This window comes from Mycteria americana, chromosome 6 (genome assembly GCF_035582795.1).
Source record: "Mycteria americana isolate JAX WOST 10 ecotype Jacksonville Zoo and Gardens chromosome 6, USCA_MyAme_1.0, whole genome shotgun sequence".
NCBI classification, from domain to species: Eukaryota; Metazoa; Chordata; class Aves; order Ciconiiformes; family Ciconiidae; genus Mycteria; species Mycteria americana.
This window is the reverse complement of record NC_134370.1, coordinates 3,932,634-3,949,967: the sequence shown is the minus strand read 5'-3', so window position 1 is coordinate 3,949,967 and position 17,334 is coordinate 3,932,634. Positions and strand designations below refer to the sequence as shown.

At 40.6% G+C, this 17,334-nt stretch overlaps 1 protein-coding gene across 3 annotated transcripts in view; it reads right to left on the bottom strand.

Moving 5' to 3' along the window:
- ADAM12 (ADAM metallopeptidase domain 12) overlaps window positions 1–17,334 on the bottom strand; it is a 188,676-nt gene that overhangs the window by 38,657 nt on the left and 132,685 nt on the right. For all 3 annotated transcript variants that reach the window (XM_075504351.1, XM_075504350.1, XM_075504352.1), the window contains one exon: window positions 13,517–13,665. In XM_075504351.1, coding sequence (XP_075360466.1) covers window positions 13,517–13,665 — 149 coding nt within the window. The remainder of the gene's footprint in view (window positions 1–13,516; window positions 13,666–17,334) is intronic.

The following is a 17,334-nucleotide window of genomic DNA, read 5'->3' as shown; positions in this document are numbered from 1 at the left end:
ATATTAATTTTAAAAGGGCGTTTTGATTTTCTGGAGCATACTTATTGAAACAACTGTTGACTAGCTAATTTCCAAAGGTGCAGAAAACTGGGACTGGGCTTTGTCCAGAATGCTTGAAAAATCAGGCCTGAGAGGCCATGTCTGGAAATAGCTAAGGCATCAGCCGGGCTTTTTAGGAGCATGAAGGTGCTCAAAGACAAGAGGGGTGCTGAGTCCCAGCCCTCCGAGTCAGAAATTTCACCAGTCAAGCACCTGAATTTTCAAGACTTTCCAGGACACCACCTTGTCTGAACTGAACATTGCAGTGTCTCTTTGTGTCTGTCTCGACCCTTTGAGATTCAAAAATATGAATGCTTACTCTCCTTAGTCTCCAAAATTCTTGATTTTTGGCTGCACAGTGGCTCACTTACAACTGGAGAGGAGGAGAGCAACTCAGATCCTTTTACTGGAGGCAGAAGATGTGAGTTTGAGCTCCCTCTTGTTCAGACTCTACAGAACGACTAACACACAAATGTGTAGTTTTCTGTTGCATACCCCAGTCTTACACAGGAACCTAAAAATGGGGGTGGTGGTGGTGGGGTGTAACTTAAAAAAGAGAGATAGGGTTGCTTTTGTTAATTCAGGTATAAGTGATTTTTCCATGGAAAAAATGTCAGCAGTAGAGAGAATAACACAAGAATAAACCTCTAGAAGGCAGAAGCTCAAGCCACACGAATGTTTCTAGACCCAGTGAGGTGTTGATCTCAAGGAACTATGACAATTTTCCAGCCTCCTCTAACTCCTGATCTAATTGACATAATTACTAAGAAGCATCCCCCTTGGTTTTAACCTTCTAGACATTATTACTGCTCTCCATCTCTTGAAAACAACTTTTTACGGTCTCCTAAGAGATATGAGCCTACCAGAATAAAACTGAATTTGCTATTAGATGACATTTTTGACACTCCAGCTATTCTGTACAGCATCTATGTTAATGAATTAGTAAGCATAAAGAACCTCACAGAATTAGGTATTAAGCAGGAGATAAAATCCGGTTTTCTTTGATATTGAAATAGGTGTTCAAATACTACAGATCCCTTCGTGTATCAAGTTCTGTCATCACGCATTATTTCATATGCCTCGTGTTTTAATAGCAATTGTTTAAAATTAGACAAGTGCCATAATATGAAAGGGCTTTTTAATCTATTATTTAAACAATATCTTCATTTGTAAGTAATTTTGAGGGAGAAAGACACAAATGCAGTTTTAAAGTAGATCCCACAAGCACAATAAAGGGAGACCCTAAAGGAATCTGCAGATTCTCTCCCACCTAAAGCTTTTGCAAACGGCAAGCACGCAGGACAACTGGGAGGAGGGGGTAAACTGGAGGACCCTTTGGGCTGCTGGAAGATGTGCAGGCCCTTGCAAGCAGCACATGATAGAGCTTCGTACAAGACACCAGTCCCAGAACTGATGGGGCACACCTTTTTCGGCAGTGTTGGAAGGATTTAGCTAAAAATGTAGAGTGGTTTTTTATATATATATATATAAAGCATTGAAATGGAAAGTCTGCTTCAAAAGGCACTAGATGTCTGACAACTCATACTTATTTTTCTAGCCTATTTTTCACTCTCTTTCTCCTCTTTTATAGTTTTAATCCCTAGAGCATCAATAAAGTAGAGCACGGAATTGGGCCATGTAGTTATACATGACATCAAAGCTCTTGCTGTCTGAGTTCATGGTCAGTGATTTAAAAACAAGCCTAGATTTCTCCTACAGCTTTTGTCATGTTCACTACATGGTAGTTTTTACACTTCCAATAAATAACTGTGAATATGTCACACTAGTGGTTAATTTAATTGATGTGTAGTGGCAACGGCTTGTTGTGCTACAATGAAATTTCCAGGGTTATTGAAAAGAAAGTCTTTCCAAGTAAATGTTTAAACTTCAGACACAAATGCTTTAGGTTCATTTTAATTTGGCCCCGGGGATAGTGCGGATTCCCAGAATGCATTCAAGTAATCTCACTTCAGGTGCCTAGATTGGATTGTCATAGCCCCAGCTGAGACTTGACCTCTCCCGTTAAACTGAAGGTGAAAATTTAACTACCTGAAATATTCAAAAAGGCAGATTTATAATACTGAATGGGGGACTTCAGGGCAGAAAGCAGCGATGAAACAAACGGCTGGATGGTTCAGAAAAGTACTTTCTGCAAAGGAACAGAACTTAATGGCTTTATACAGTATACACTGTCATGGCTTGATATTTCTGCAGTCACAAAACTGCCAAATAAAACATTATTAGCAGTTACTTTTACTTTGACAAATGTAGGGTCAGAGAAGTTTTTTCTTGCTGAGAGGCCTATTGTGACTTTCATTTCTGTGTTCTGGGGGTGAAGCAATACTAAACCAATTTATCAATCCTGACAGTATTCTGACTATATGCTGGAGTTATCTGCATTGCAAAAGCTCTATGGGAATTGAACTCAGACAACTGTTCTTCCTGTTGGAAACCAGACAGCCAAGGAAAGTAGCTATAATCACTTTGAATTTGCCTCTGGCTCATCTTTTGCTCTGTTTCCTTTTAGACCACTACCTCATTAATAAAAATTTGCTGGATTGCTGAGAGTTCAGGTTTCACAATCTACTACTTAGAATTTGAGGTTAATCCAATGCTGACTACAGTAAAAGTAAAAAAGCAACAAATAGCAGAGGGAGGGATGAAAAGGCCAGGTCAGGGCCGGTCCCAGGCTAAGGAAAAGCAGGGCAGCAGGCGTACCGTGCCTGCCAGCAGTTGCCGGCAATGAAGGAAACCGGAGAGAAGAAGCACAACCAGCATGCCCTGTGTTTAAATTTGTCACACAAAACACAACATCCTCAGCACGTGACGAGCAAGTAAAGACAAATGGTGCATCTTGCTGCTCAAAATACCTTGCTGAAGATCAGCTTCCTACTGATTTCTGGTTAGATAAAAGGCACCGTTTGACCTGGCTTGAAATGCTAGGGCAGCGCCACATCATGATGGCACTTCATTCAGTTCCCAACATGGTTTTACAATCAGCTTTTGTTTTAGGCAGTTACATTCTGATTTTCTCCCCCGAAAAACCTTGGAATCGTGTTTTAAATAGGTCAGGAGCAGATTGGGAGAAAAAAAAGTAAATCTCACTTTGGGAACTTGGTTTTGCGAGGAGCACTTTAGAGAGAGCATGTTTGGGTGAGGGAGAAGAACAAAATCATTTTTCAAAAACCAAAGCAGACCAAACAAAAGGGAATATCAAACCCAGACTGTAACACAGAAAAATCAACCCATGATATTTATTTATGGACATTTCCCTCTGTCACCAGCACACTCCTATCCTGCCTGTGTGTATCCTAAACGCATCTTGTGATATACTGCACCCTAAAGAACGAAAGAAGCATACACGGTTATCCTCCCAGCGGATGTAATTGCTGTGACCAGCTTGATTTAAAGACCTGCCATACTGTGGGTACTTGGCCTCAGCAGAAGGATTTGGGCGAGCATGAGCCCGTACATCAGGCGAGCAGATCCAATGACAGCAAGTTAAGGGAAGAAGACTCCGAGGAGGCTAAACCCCACAGGGAGGAACCCAGGCCAGGGAGAAGAGATTTGGGAAGCAGCCCTCTGGACGAAGCATGTGAAGAAGCTGCCCACTGGGAAGAGCAGTAGCAGAAGCACTAAGAGAATGAAGCTTATGGGAATGCCAGTTGGCGAGATGTGGGTGCTAGAGAAAAACATCCGAGCCCTGCAAAAAGCTGGAAATAATATATACCTGGGGGACAGGCTCATATTGATTTCACTTAACATCTGTACTACCTGGTCTCTTAATAAATCAGGACTTCAAGACAGGAGTATCTGACTTGTAAGCAGCATGGCTCTTTTTTCTTTTTTTTTTCTTTTAGAAGGTCCAAAGGAAAGATAAGTGAGGCATAACAGTGTCAGAAATCAGACTGCATTCCTCCAGCATTTCCACCTCCCCTTCTTCTGCTACAAGATAAGCACTGAGAAAAAAGCAGTTTATCCCATATCGCCTAAATCACCTCAGACAAATGGAAGTGAAATTCTTTCAAAAAAAATTCATAAATATAAAATAGCAATTAATCACTTCTTTTAGCTTCCCTTTTCTTTTTCACAGAGCTTGAACAAAGAAAATAAACTAATTAGTAGCAACCTCGTATGTAATCATTATTTTAAGCCATGAGAAAAGAATGGATCCAGCCATGATCCGAGACTTAGGGATCCTTAAGCAAGCAAATTAAAAATTTCACTCACAGGAATGAAAGGCTTCTGAGAAATCTAAAGGAATCCATAGGTATCCTGATGAAATCCTGGCCTTATTGAAGTCCACGGCAGCTTTCCTACCAACTTCGGGGGAGCCTGGATTTCACATCTAGTACTGGTCGGCTGCCAGGAGAACATCAATGATGAAGATGAACGCAATTTCCATGCTATGTTAGAAGCAGCCAGAAAGGCTCCCTAGGACACCAAAGTTATTTCACCTCTTTATTTTCAGTGACTTTACACTAAAATAGGTGGTTGCTTATCTTCATCTCACCACTGCGGCTGTGCCATTCAGTTTTAAAAAGCTGAAATGGAGCCTACCTGCATTTCTGCCACAAGAATCCCACAGTAAATGCGTCCGGGACTTTGTAATTGGCTTTGACATTAGAAAAGGAAAAGAATGACTTTGCAGGAAGCAATTGTTGGGGTAAAATGGACATCTTCCTTCTCTGAATTTTAAACATTTTGCACATCTATCCCAGGCACAAAAGACTTTGTGATTCCCATGACAACTGTGGCAAATGCAGCTGTAGGCATCATTTAATTACAGTGATTCAGCCTTCCAAGTCAACATAAATTCCTTAAAGTGCTTCAGGGCATACAACACATGTTCAAAAAGGAGCATTCATGTGACCTTAAGAATATGCCCTTTAAGGTATGTTTCCATTTATACTCCGGGAATTTGGAATTCATTAACACCAATTAAAACTGGACATTGTGTGCTTAATTCTCCATGCGCTGCACTACAGATTTATCCCTGCAGGTTGGAAAGTTTTTTTGATGAAACAGAAAGCTAAGATAAAGCAAAATGTCCTTATATGATTTGTTCTCATGGGTCATGGCAACAGGAGTACTGCAAGAGAAAAATGTCCCTTACAGAGCTATATTTTCTATGGATATTACACCGACAAGACAAAATGCAGCTGAGCTCTCACATGCCAGCATCCAAGCCAGTAAAACTGTACCCATTCTGGATACATCACATAGTAGAAACCACGACTTGTCCTTAAGTATCTACTATAAATAATCACACCAGAAGTAAAATGTGTTTTCATTTGAGAAGTAACCTCTCTCCTTGTCAGCTTCACTTACAGAAAAATGCATGCTGTAAATCTGTACAACTTCTCCTCCAGAATACACCAGAAAAGCCAAATATTTTCACTTCTAACAGCATATCTACTGAAATGTGAAAGAGTAAACTAAAATAAAAAGCAAAATCTTTTTCTTAAAGACCTGCCCCGTAGCTCTGTGTGCTAATTGTTAACAGCGACCCACTCCTGTGGGCGCAAGGTATGTCAACCACCGCTACTCATTCTTCAACGCAGTTCTTATTTACTTCAACAATTAAAAATATCTGTAATGTACGGAAATTATTAACAAAAAGGAAAGCCAAATGCACTGCAGACATGGGGCTACTTGGAGTTAAGTGAAAGACTGACATAAATCTATTCTGTAATCTCGTGGCCGTTTCCTACTAAAGGAAGGCCCAGAATGCAATGTGCTAAATTACTAGGGCATAGGGATATGTTGCTTAAGTTTTTTTAAAAAAGCAGTTGCACTGCTGGCACAACAGACCTAGCTCTGTCACAAGCAATTTATTACATCAGTATATCAACTTTATTAAAAAAAGAAAAAGACAACAAAGAAGTCTGTCTTTGTGCAGAGCTCAGCTCAGACTGGTTTGGAAACATAAACAGCTTCAGAGTTTAATTAGAAACTGTTTACATCTTAAAGATAATTTCATTTTCTTCAAATTGTAACAGAGGTAATTCCAGATAGTTCTGCTGACTCCACAGATTAATGTCTCTAAGCTGCCAGACCGAAAAATGCAAAGTGAGACAGCTGAAAACAAACCGAGAGGGGTCAGGAAATACTGCGCGAACTAATAATGGTTTGATTATCTAACGTTTAACAGCTCTGCAGCTACAAGATGCTGCGAGATATCTAGAAAGAAGACAAGAGAACCAGTCAGTAAATTAAAGTGTCCTCTCCCACACTGTATTTCTGATTTCTGTCCCATTTCTAGCATGACCTTCTGCCTTTATTTTAGCTTTTTTTTTATTTACTTTTTTTTTTTTTTTTTTACCTTGTGAAGTGTTGTCACTCCAAGTTGATTTGGTACCAAAGCCAAGCTGCTGTTTTCATGGCATACCTGACTGTCTCCTGAAGCTAGTGTGCTGGAAATCTCTGGAGGGTGTATGTTTTCATAGCCTGGTTCTGTAGACTCCAGTTCAGAGTTTGAATAACCAAAATCAAGGTGACCTTATATCCTTGATTATATCCTGCTTCCTTGAGATCATTTTTCAAAAAGAAGAAATGTGATTGAAACTAATAGTTAATACAATAAAAGACACATATGATTAGTACTTTCCTAACTTGTCCTTAATAGATTTTAGCTATGTTTTATTTATTTAACTACATGTTTATAATGTAGTTAATTTTTTTTTCTGTAGTTTAAAAACAAAAATCAAAGAAAAGCAGATGACAAAATAAGAAGACTCCCCACAAAAGCCTTTGAGAGCCAACCCTACTGAGCAAAACGGTTCTCCAGGAGACATCAGCCACCCATCTATCATGCAAATATATACTTATGCATTATAAAATCAGCATTACTGTTACTAGCCTTCTTTTGATGTGCAGACCTAAATCTCATTAATGGTAACGGGTGATACACGAGGGAGGAACAGACCTTCAGCACCATCAAAGGACATCAGTTGTGTGAAGACATCAGACTTCAACGGTAGGGTGCTGTTCCCCCAGACGCTGCCCTTGGCGGTGAAGGCAGACGAAGAAGCTGCCGAGCATCTCCTCACCCTGACCCAATCCTGCTGTTCACAGTTACCCCAGCTGCCTCAGGATAAGCGTGTGCCTGAACTGCCAGACAGAGCACTAAATAATCCTCCTTAGTATACATTCTTCTGCCCCCACAAGCCTTGTTTTTAACTTGGATTATTTCCATCGTCTGGATTATCACATAGCCCCGCAAAACGCTATTCCAGTTCACCAGAGGTGGAAGTAAACTGCACCACAGGAGGAAATCAGGTTGGGGTTTAGATCCACAGGCTAATTTCTCTGCCCAAACCCATATTTCATGGTGTGGGTGTAATGCGATAACCAGAAACATCGGATGGCTTTTGGAAAGGGACCCTATTCACAGATTCTATTCACATGCCCCATGCCTACCATTTAATTTTACTTTAATAGAGAGAACAAGCTGATCTTGATGGTCCTTCCCATCTTTAATTTTTCCCCATTTCTCCTCAGTAGTACTTTAGATTGAGTCAATTAGTTTAATTTGGGACTGCCACTCGGCCGATTCTTAACAAATCGTATTTCGCTCTCACTCTCATTCACTAATTTGCAGCTTCCCATTGGCTATCTGTTTTAGTTCTAACATAAAGGTTTCAATTTTACTTAAAAACATACTGATAATAGTGGGTGTTTTTTGGATTGGTTAAAAAAAAAAAGTCTTCTCCAAATTTCAGCAGTAAATGAATCCATATTTTTCTACATACGTTGTACGATTTCTACTACGTGCTCTTTCTGTGTTCCTAATTGTTCTCCTCCCCCAAACCCTGCCTCCAAAACCTCAATAATTAAAGTGAAATTGTGTACTGAAAGGCAATTACTCAAAATTAGCCGTTATTTTCTACCGAGAGGCACAGTTCCATAAAAATCCTCTAAAATTATGATCAATAGCTGAGAGGTTAAAGAATTGATCTCAACTCCATTTCTCCTTTTTCTTCGTACATGATCACTACACAAAACCCGGTCCCCTGGCTGGAGCAGAGCCCCAAGCTGTCCTGCAGCACAGGCAAAACACAGCCATTTCCACCAGCACGAAGTCACAGTCCAAGCTCCACTTCCCTGTAACATATGCAGTCATATTTATCTGGGTAAATTGAATTTAAAGCCTGACCGAATCAGAAAGATATACTGACTTTAAATTCTAGCTGTGAAAATGGAAATGGTAACACAAGATCCAAGATAAGGCCAGCAAAATAAAAAGGCAGGCATAGAGGGATTCAATTCATTCTCTGACTTTTCCAAAGGAACATCATTCTAAAAGGAACATGATGAAGAGGAGCTGTTGTGTGGCAAAATTATCATAGAGAAGCTGCTTCCTTGTTTATGTTACTGGCCCAGACCTTCCTGCATGGCACCAAATGGCTTTCTGTCCCTAATGCTTCGTGCCAGCACTGGGATGCAAACCAGCATATGCCCTGGAACAAGGTAACTCTCGGAACAGAGAAAAAACAAGTCTGCTAGGGCCCTAGATTAAAATAAAAGTTTCTGAAGAGATATTCTTTCATTCAAAAGTCTGTTGAGCAAAGAGCAATGGCCAAGACCTCCCTCACACATCAGGTTTTGCGCTTTCTAAATACATACCGCTTGTTTCATGTCTTGAAACAATAGCCCATACAGTATTTTTCTTTTCCTAAAGATTTGTTATTTTCAATTATTTTGCATTTATCTTATCTTTTCTTCATCACGGTCTTTGAAGAGAAGCAATTTACAGCCAAAGTAGAAACAAGAGTCGAAGTAGACTTAAATGACCCGCTGCCAGGCTGTGCTTGATGTGCAGCAGGATTTGGAAGACGGGACACAAAGTGACGGCGTTTGACGCTAGAGTTCAAGGGCACTTGAAGGCATGTCCTTGCAGACACAGTCACGGTTCCTCTGCACAAACCCATCCTGCCTTCCTACTACTGTACTTGTTTGCAGGGACAAACTCCAAGCTGGTTTGCATTTTCTGTTTGTAGTTTCAGTGCAATGGGGTAAGTGGGGTCTGCTGACCGGCTGTGTACAAGGCCCCCATGATTTATAGCTGTAAAGACAGCTTTCAGCCTATGGTTAAAGCATTGACCCTTCTGGGTCAATATGAGGTGTTTCATCTCACGATACACGGATAGCAAAAGAAATGGGGTGTGCGCAGGAGGGCAGACCGGGAGAAAATCTTTATCATTCCCATAGCCAGGTGCAAATGGGACTGGAGGAGAGACTACAAAGCAGCCCTTTTCCTGTCATCCTTTTTTCTGTCAGCATGGTGAAAACCTGCTTCTGCCTACGGAACAGCAAAGAGATGAAACAAAAGGCTCTATCCTAGAAGCCTGCCTGGCATTTCAATTAGCCGTGGCTGGGATGATTCAGCAACAAGAACTGATCCTGGTAAGAGCAACACACTTCTGCGAGATGACAAGGAAAGCAGCTTTCTTTATAGCAAGTCATGGGACTCCGCAAAGGGATGGAGACCACAGTAGGATCAGCATCTGAATGAGCTTGGTAAAATTGGCTGTCCTGAATGGATTCCTGGTCTCTCATTAACACGGAAACTAGGGGCAGGGGGGATGGAAAGGCATCGAGGAGTACTTTCTGTTAGAGGGAAGGAAGAACACGTTTACAGTATGCTCAACTTCCCTGATGACGAGTTAGTTGTGTAAGTCCCCTATATATAAACTAGAAGAGCACGCTATTGGCAAGGACACAGACCTGTGGGTGAGGGGAAGTATATACCCTTGGGTTTACAGGAGGGAAGAAGACTAACTAAAAATGTTTAAGGCTGGCAAGAAATTTCAAGCATATATTAACTCTTAAGCTTTCAACTCCTTTGGGAGATCTCACCCGGTTTCAACCCCCATGGAGATATCGGTGCTCAATTTTGACGAAGGAGAACATAAAAAATGCATTTCCAAAATTATTACATAAAGAAGCACTGCTAATTGGCATAATATTGCTCTACAGTTTGTGCTAAATTCTGCTTCTAGTTGCAGTGGTATAAATCTAGACTAATGCCTTGGGTTTCACCAGAACTCTTCTGTATTTATCTAGCTGTCAGGAAGAATATTTTCACTCCTAAGAGTGGAAACTTTAGGGAGATACTTGGAAAACAAGTGGAATACTGAAATGGCCTCTCTGAGTCAGCCTAGTCCCTTAGTTTTCAGATACTGTGATCTCAGTAAAAAGATTTGCAAATCTCTTTAAGACTCCTTATATCCTTCTTTATCACTTGGAACAGTCTATGGTCAAAACAACTAAAGGAACTGAAGGAATATCATTCAAACATATGCATAAAAAAGGGAACAATGTGTTAGTATTAAATATTTCCTTGTTGATACAGTTTTTATAGCAAAACCCCCCCCCTTCTACAGTGGATTTATGTCATTTCCATAGCAGATATTTGAATCTCTAAAAGGCCTGGAGTGCCACAAATTTTGGGTTTTATATGCTTAATTCCATGTTATACAAAATACATTGTGCTAAAGTAGCGGGTCTTTAAGGCATTTGTAGTTCACACACAAGTGGTACACATCTTGCTGGTATCTTTTAAGAGTAAAAGCTATAGGAAGCTCATTAAAGGATAGATCCAACAGAGTTTAAATTCCACACTGATCCCTGGAGATTTTTTCCACCAAGAAGTAATTTCCAAGACCTCTTCAAAGACTGAAACATAAGAACTGAAAGAAGATGGCAATAATTAATGAAATCACTTTTAAGTAAAAAACCTTCAAACATTCCCTTTTGCTGCACAACCACACAAATGACTCCAAAGTTAAGTTTACAGAGGCTTTTCTGTTATAACCCAGATATTTTCTATTCTTTTTAGATATCTGTTGAGGACTTCTCAGGGGCTTGTACCTTTTACACTAGCTTCAGCCCAAAGGTTTTTTTTTCTTGCACTTGTTAAGTCTGCCTTAAACCAACAGAAATTAGAAGAGCACAGAGTGAGTGCCAATGAGTATACTGAGCGAGCAGGCTGTCTCTCTAAATGTATTATTTGGTTTCCCTGGGATACTCTTTGTTTTGCTGGTTTTCCTATTATAAGAATGTTTTTCAGGTAGGGAATATTAATTTGGCCTTCCCTTAACAGACACATACTTCCAGAGCCAAAAACTCTTCAATGTTCCTTGAATAAGGGTGCTCCGAGGAATACTACCGTTGGTCAGAGGTTGGGTAAATATTCACAGTGTTAATTTTAAATTGGTAAAATGCAGTTTGGCTTAAGGCGTAAAGTATTCTCCCAGAATACTTATTACAGATTGACAGCACAGTATGAAGGTAAAGCCTAAGGCTATAAACCTGATGTTAAAATTTCCATTTATAAATCAATAATCACTGCAAACAAAACAGCCTGCTCAGTTCTGTGAATGCCACAACTCTTCCTCAGGCACAAGTTGTGTATAAAGTTTGGTAAAAATCCGAAGAGAGCGTTACAAAGCTGAAGGGTACCTGATGGCTCCCTCCCCAAACTGTCAACCCTGTGGGGTGCTAGAGTTGGGCACGGCGTTGCTGAAGGAACCACGCGTTTAACCTGTAAGGTGCTACAGAAACCCCGACACAAAGTGAGCTGAGCTGCTGGACTCCCATCTGAGGAAGACACGAAGCAGGTACAAGCTTGGTCTGTCCGTGCCTTGAGCCAACCCAGAGCCAAGGGTCTGGACTGGCACATCCAGCGCAGAGGACGGCTTCAGATACACCCAAAGGACTCTGGTGCAGAAGGCAGAACCAGGGAAGAGCCATCTAGTCTCATGTTAGAGATACCTTCACAGGATGAGTTCAGAAAGTGTCTAGAAATTTCTGTCCTGAGAGCAGCTCCTGCATTGATTTCCAAAAGTGGAGTGACTGGATGCCCAAGCAGTAATTCAGCTGAGATGACGCAAGCTTGCATGCACCTTTCAGGAGCTCAGAGCCCAGAGCTCAGACCTGTCTGCCCACTGCTATCGCATCGCCTCACCTCAGAGCCCTGTTTCCAATTCCAGTTTGTTTTCACAGCGTGCGTACGAGCCCTGACGTGCTGCAGAATGCAGTTCCATACGGATATTTACTACCTATTGTTTTAGAAGAGCCAAGCTATTTTTCTTTTCCAAACTGTAGAAATCACTCTCATTCCCCTCCACACACACAACTCTCTTTTGTTTGTCTCTTAACTTGCTGTGCTTGGCCTCTGGCCAGAATCCCTTTTTCTGCCTTGAAGGAGGGTGACAGCATGCCTTTGAAGAAACGCCAAGGCTGCTGTTAGGCTGACCAGCAGGGAGCAATCCTGCCCAACACTCCCTGGCCTCTCCCTGATTGCTCTCCTTCTTTCCCAGAAACATGCAGTCTCAGAGAAGGCAGAGGCTGAGCTGATCACAATTCCCAGAAGAGGTTTTTAAGCAACAGATGAAGTTTAAGCACACACAGAGAATGCTGGAGCTGGAAGAGACATCAGAAGATCATCTAGACCATCCTCTTGCCCCAAGGCAAATCCAATACCTACAAGACACTGCGGACAGATACTTGTCCGACTGGTTCTTACCAGCTTCCAGTCACAGGCAGTAACATTTCTGCAGGCAATCCAGTCCAGCACATCACTTACCATCAGAAAGCTTTGGTAAATCTACTTTCTCACTTCAATTTAATCCTATCAGTTCTTGTCTGAATATGGACATGGAGAACTCCTTCATTGTATCGTTCGGTTTCTAACAGTGCTTTAAAATACAGAGAAGCAAGCTGTAACTAGTTACCCTGCTCATGGTGGCTGTACTTCTGTCTGCAAAACCACTATGCTTCTCCGCTGACATAGTGCCTTTATCATCAGCAGAGGAACCGGTCAGCACTGACTCAGAGAGATGACCACGAGTTCACTGGCTTTATTTCCCACAGTGTCTCATATCTTTTCTTGGAAGATCTCCCTCTGGCCACTGAACAGCCCTAACCCCACTGACTTTACGGATTTAATTTTCTCACGTGCTAATACTGCTACACACTTGTAACAAGGGGTGAAATGCAAAAGTTTGTGCAAAACTAAAAACCTCCTCTGCACAAGACAAAAGTCTTTACAGAGAGTCTAATAATATATTTCCTGCATTACTTTATTTCCTACACATTCATCTTAGTCCTGGCCTTGGGATGCTGCTCATTTCCTATTACGACTGATACTCGGTTGGCAAGATGAGAGAAGGTGAAATTCTGATTCAACACTTGCAATGCAGTTTGTCGTTGCTTTTTTTTTTAAATTAACCAGTTGCTTACGGCATTTTTGTCTCTCACACTGGTAAAAGGGAAATAGAAAGGTACAATGGTACATGTCGCGCTCTGATAACAAGTTTAATTGTTTCAGCTTGAGGTGGATAACTGCGAGAAGATTTGACAGGTGTTGAAAAGATTTTCTTTTTTCCTCTTAAATGTTCCTGAGACACAAAACAAAACTGAAAATTTTGCACTATAACTGTAACTTGCCAGCACTTAGCCTCGCACTTACCCAGTAGAGGGGTTCATGATGCAACCCCCTTTATCGGTAGACGCTTTGCAGTTACAGCCCCTCTCCAATGTATCGTGATTCATTCCAAAATTGTGGCCCAGTTCATGAGCCAGGGTGACTGCTGCACCTAGAGGGTTTTCTGAGTGATCCTTAAAAAAAAAAAAAACGAACTAGTGAAGTCAACATATAAAACCAATTCAAAATACACACTCCCCCCCGAAGGTCCTATTGCCTGTCCTTTGAAATGTTTTACAAACTTACCAGCTGCAGTTACACTGCTGTTATATGGACACAATTTTAAATTCATCCACATATATCAAGTGCAGAGTGGGAACTTCAGGACAGCCTATCTGTCCTGGCCACCCAGCTTCCCCAGCACATTAGACATTTGAGACCATTGGGCAGCGGTGAACATCAGGGCATCTCTTTATTTAGGGCTTAAAATTCCCCTGCTCAGTAAATCCCCCAAACTCCCAAGACATGGCAGTGGCAGAAAACAGTCACCCAGATGTGGAGTGTTGGAAAGGGTAATCATTCATGGGTGAGGATGAGTGTGATGAGGGAAAAGTGAGAAGATCCTTCACGTCAGGAGGTAAATTACAAATGCAGCAAGAGACTTCACTCCGACTATTTAATATTCTTCAGACTGTTTCTTTAATATCAGAAAGTCTATGATTTCACAAGCCTCATAAGAAAAACCAAGTACCTTTGAAAACCTCCTTTTTAAAATGAAAGGACAACGCAAGTGGAAATCTTCGATGGCCTCTTGTTAACACCTATGAATATTCTAAATGTGGCAAGTGTCAAAATTGAAATATTAACATTAATCCTGGCTGAAATGCTGATTTTTGGGACAATTATTTCTGAGAAATTCACTCCATGGTCTGATTACAGGCTGCTGATCAGATCAATGTTTTGGCTTAACCACAAGTAAGAGACCTTTCCACATCGATCATGTTCCTTGAGGGAAAAAAATTCCACTGTACTCATATGAAAGCTTTCCCTAAAGGCATAAACATGTAATATAAATGCATGATCCACTATTTAGCAGTCAGTAAATGGAATTACTATGTACAGCTGCCTGCTTTAAAAGTATATATGAATATATTCCATTTAAATAACTCTTTCACTATCATCTAAGCCAATCTTCAGACTAAAAGGAAGTGAAAGGTAAAACTGTCTAAAACATTAGCTATATATTAATGAATCCCTTAATACATGACTTGGGGTAGATTTAAGAGTTTCTTCTTGCATCTATCTGTGCTAATATTTTTAGTAAATCATTTCTCAAACAGAAAACAAAATAAAAAAGAGAATATCGTCATTCTGAAAACAAGAAACTACTCCTTCTGCATTTGGAATAAACTCAAAAGAATTTTATCTTTTAACAAAGGATCTCTTTTTAGTTTTTCCTGAATTTTAAAATTTTAATATAAAAATCGTGTGACTGACATAACAGCCAGTTTGTGTGCAGTTATATTCTAAGATACCTGTTTGCTGAAAGAAGCTGTACAGCCTGTCCTCATAAAAGAAACAACAGAGTAAACCTATGCAGCAAAATAATCTGTAATAATCAAGAAAATGTACACTCCTGCACAATGCTTACATATGGAGATGTCTTATCTAGATACTAGTCACATACAGACTGATTTATCTTTGTACTCATAGTAATTTATGAAATATTTAGAGAATTCAATGTAATTGAACCTGATGTCATAAAAAGAGCACAACCTCTCACTCAACTGCAAAACAATCCAGGACTAAAGATTAAGAAAACAATGAAATAATTCCATATAATTTACCAGCAGCACACTGGAGTGATGCCTTGAAGTTAGGGCTACGTGGTCAAGACAGAAACTCCTCTAAGCTTTGAGCTACCTGGACAGACTACAAACTGAGCTCAGTTTTTCTTCATTTTGCCAGTCTCTCTTACTGAACAGAGATGATATTTATTTGAACACCTCTAAAGCTGGCAATTAAAAATAAAAACAAGAATTCACACAGTCCGCTCCAAAACTAGAGCAACAAACAATCTGAAATGTCATTTGGGTCTTGAATAGGCAAACAATTATTACAGCCCATGCGGTTCTCATTACTTGCTCAGATCCACTTGGAATGCAATTTTATCAGTTTCTAGAGAGGGTTTTTAAAACAAGGAATGTGATGTCTCAGCAAAAGAGGTTATTTGAAGACAGAGTAAATGAAGATTATCAAAGCAAACAGTGACATGTCCCATTTGATACTGAGACCGTTTAAGTATCTCAAGGACTAAAGAAATTAACAGCAATGTGACTTCGATTTATTCCATCAGGGTCTTTTAAAGTTAACTTGAGCAGTAAAAGTCATTACCCAAACAGTTTCACAACCACTGAATAAGCAACCATCTACTGTTAAGATATTATAAGCTGTTGCACAAAACATGCAGCTGCTTTCAGCTGAACTCTGCTTCATTCCACTGAGATTCAGAGCAAATCGTAATAATAAAATACTGTCCCCTACAGCTAGAACAGGCAAATGCCCCAATCCTGGTATTTTCCATGCAGTTTCACTCAGCTGTAGGAATAAGTTTCCTAAAACACACTTTTATTTCATTTAAGCAATTCACTGAAATGTAAGTAAGTGCTTCAGTTCCACACTTGTCATTTAGCCTAACTTCCCACTGAGGTCAATAGAAATTTGATAGGAGAGAGAATACTACATTACATTACAGCAACGCAGCAAGATTTTACTTTTAAATCCATGAATTTAGTGGGCAATCTTCTGATTGAAGAATGAAGACTGAATCACGTGTCAAAGACTTGCTTACCGTCAACTTTCGTTTGGTCTTTCTACAACACACCAGAACCATCCCAGTGAAATAAAATTATAATCCTCTTGATACACCAAAAGCTTCTCCTACGCCGATGCCTGCTCTTCCCACTTTGAGTTTCTCTTACAATTAGTGGGAGACAGGGTGCCACCTACCAGTGAGAGAATCCAGCCCTATATAAAAGCAGAGAGGGGCAGGCTCTCGGGGAGGCATGACAGAGGAACTGGGATCATATAGTAGAGCTGCGCAACTGCAAAAAACAGCCAGGAAAATCAGATCACCCAAGGATGACTCCAGTTTTTGCATTCAAATGGTATTTCTCATGCAATCTCTCCCTTGTCCCTTCTTTCAGATCAGTTTTGAGAGTGTGGGAGCTTTGTGGTATTAAGTGTTCGGGGTGGGAGGGGTAAGAGGTTGGCTGAATTATAAGGATGGCCAAATGTTCAGTTGCCCGGCGTTCAGACATTTGAGCACTACAGCCTTGCAGGTTAACAGTTATTCATTCTTTCATTTGCATATCTTCCAAATTTAGAGCTTTCTTTGTAAGTACTGGTATATATAAGAACTGGGTTTTTATATGCTTGAATTAGCCGTTGTTAACTGGGGGGGAAGGTTGGACAGCTGCCTGTTAGGGTTTTGGGGGTGAGTGTTTGCTTGGTTTGGATTTGGCTCCTTTTTGAGGATTTGCTTAAAGAACTGGAAAACATTTCTAGTTATGCTGTGCAAGCCTCGAGTTAATTTGCACCTCAAAAGTTTCAATTCACTGAGGTGGGAGTCTCTGGGAAACATCGCACTCCCCTGCACAAGTGAAGCTGCAGCCTGGCCCACGATTCATACACAGGCTCTGGGTTTCTCCTGGACATATAAATCAGTCTGTCCTCTGTCAGAGCCCTGAGAGCACTTTAAAGAAACGCTGATTCTTGTTTTCTTGTTACTGGAATGAAATTTTTTTTTGTTGTTGCTGTTTAAAATGACAGTTTCCAGAGCGAAGAGGACTGGCTTTGCAGTA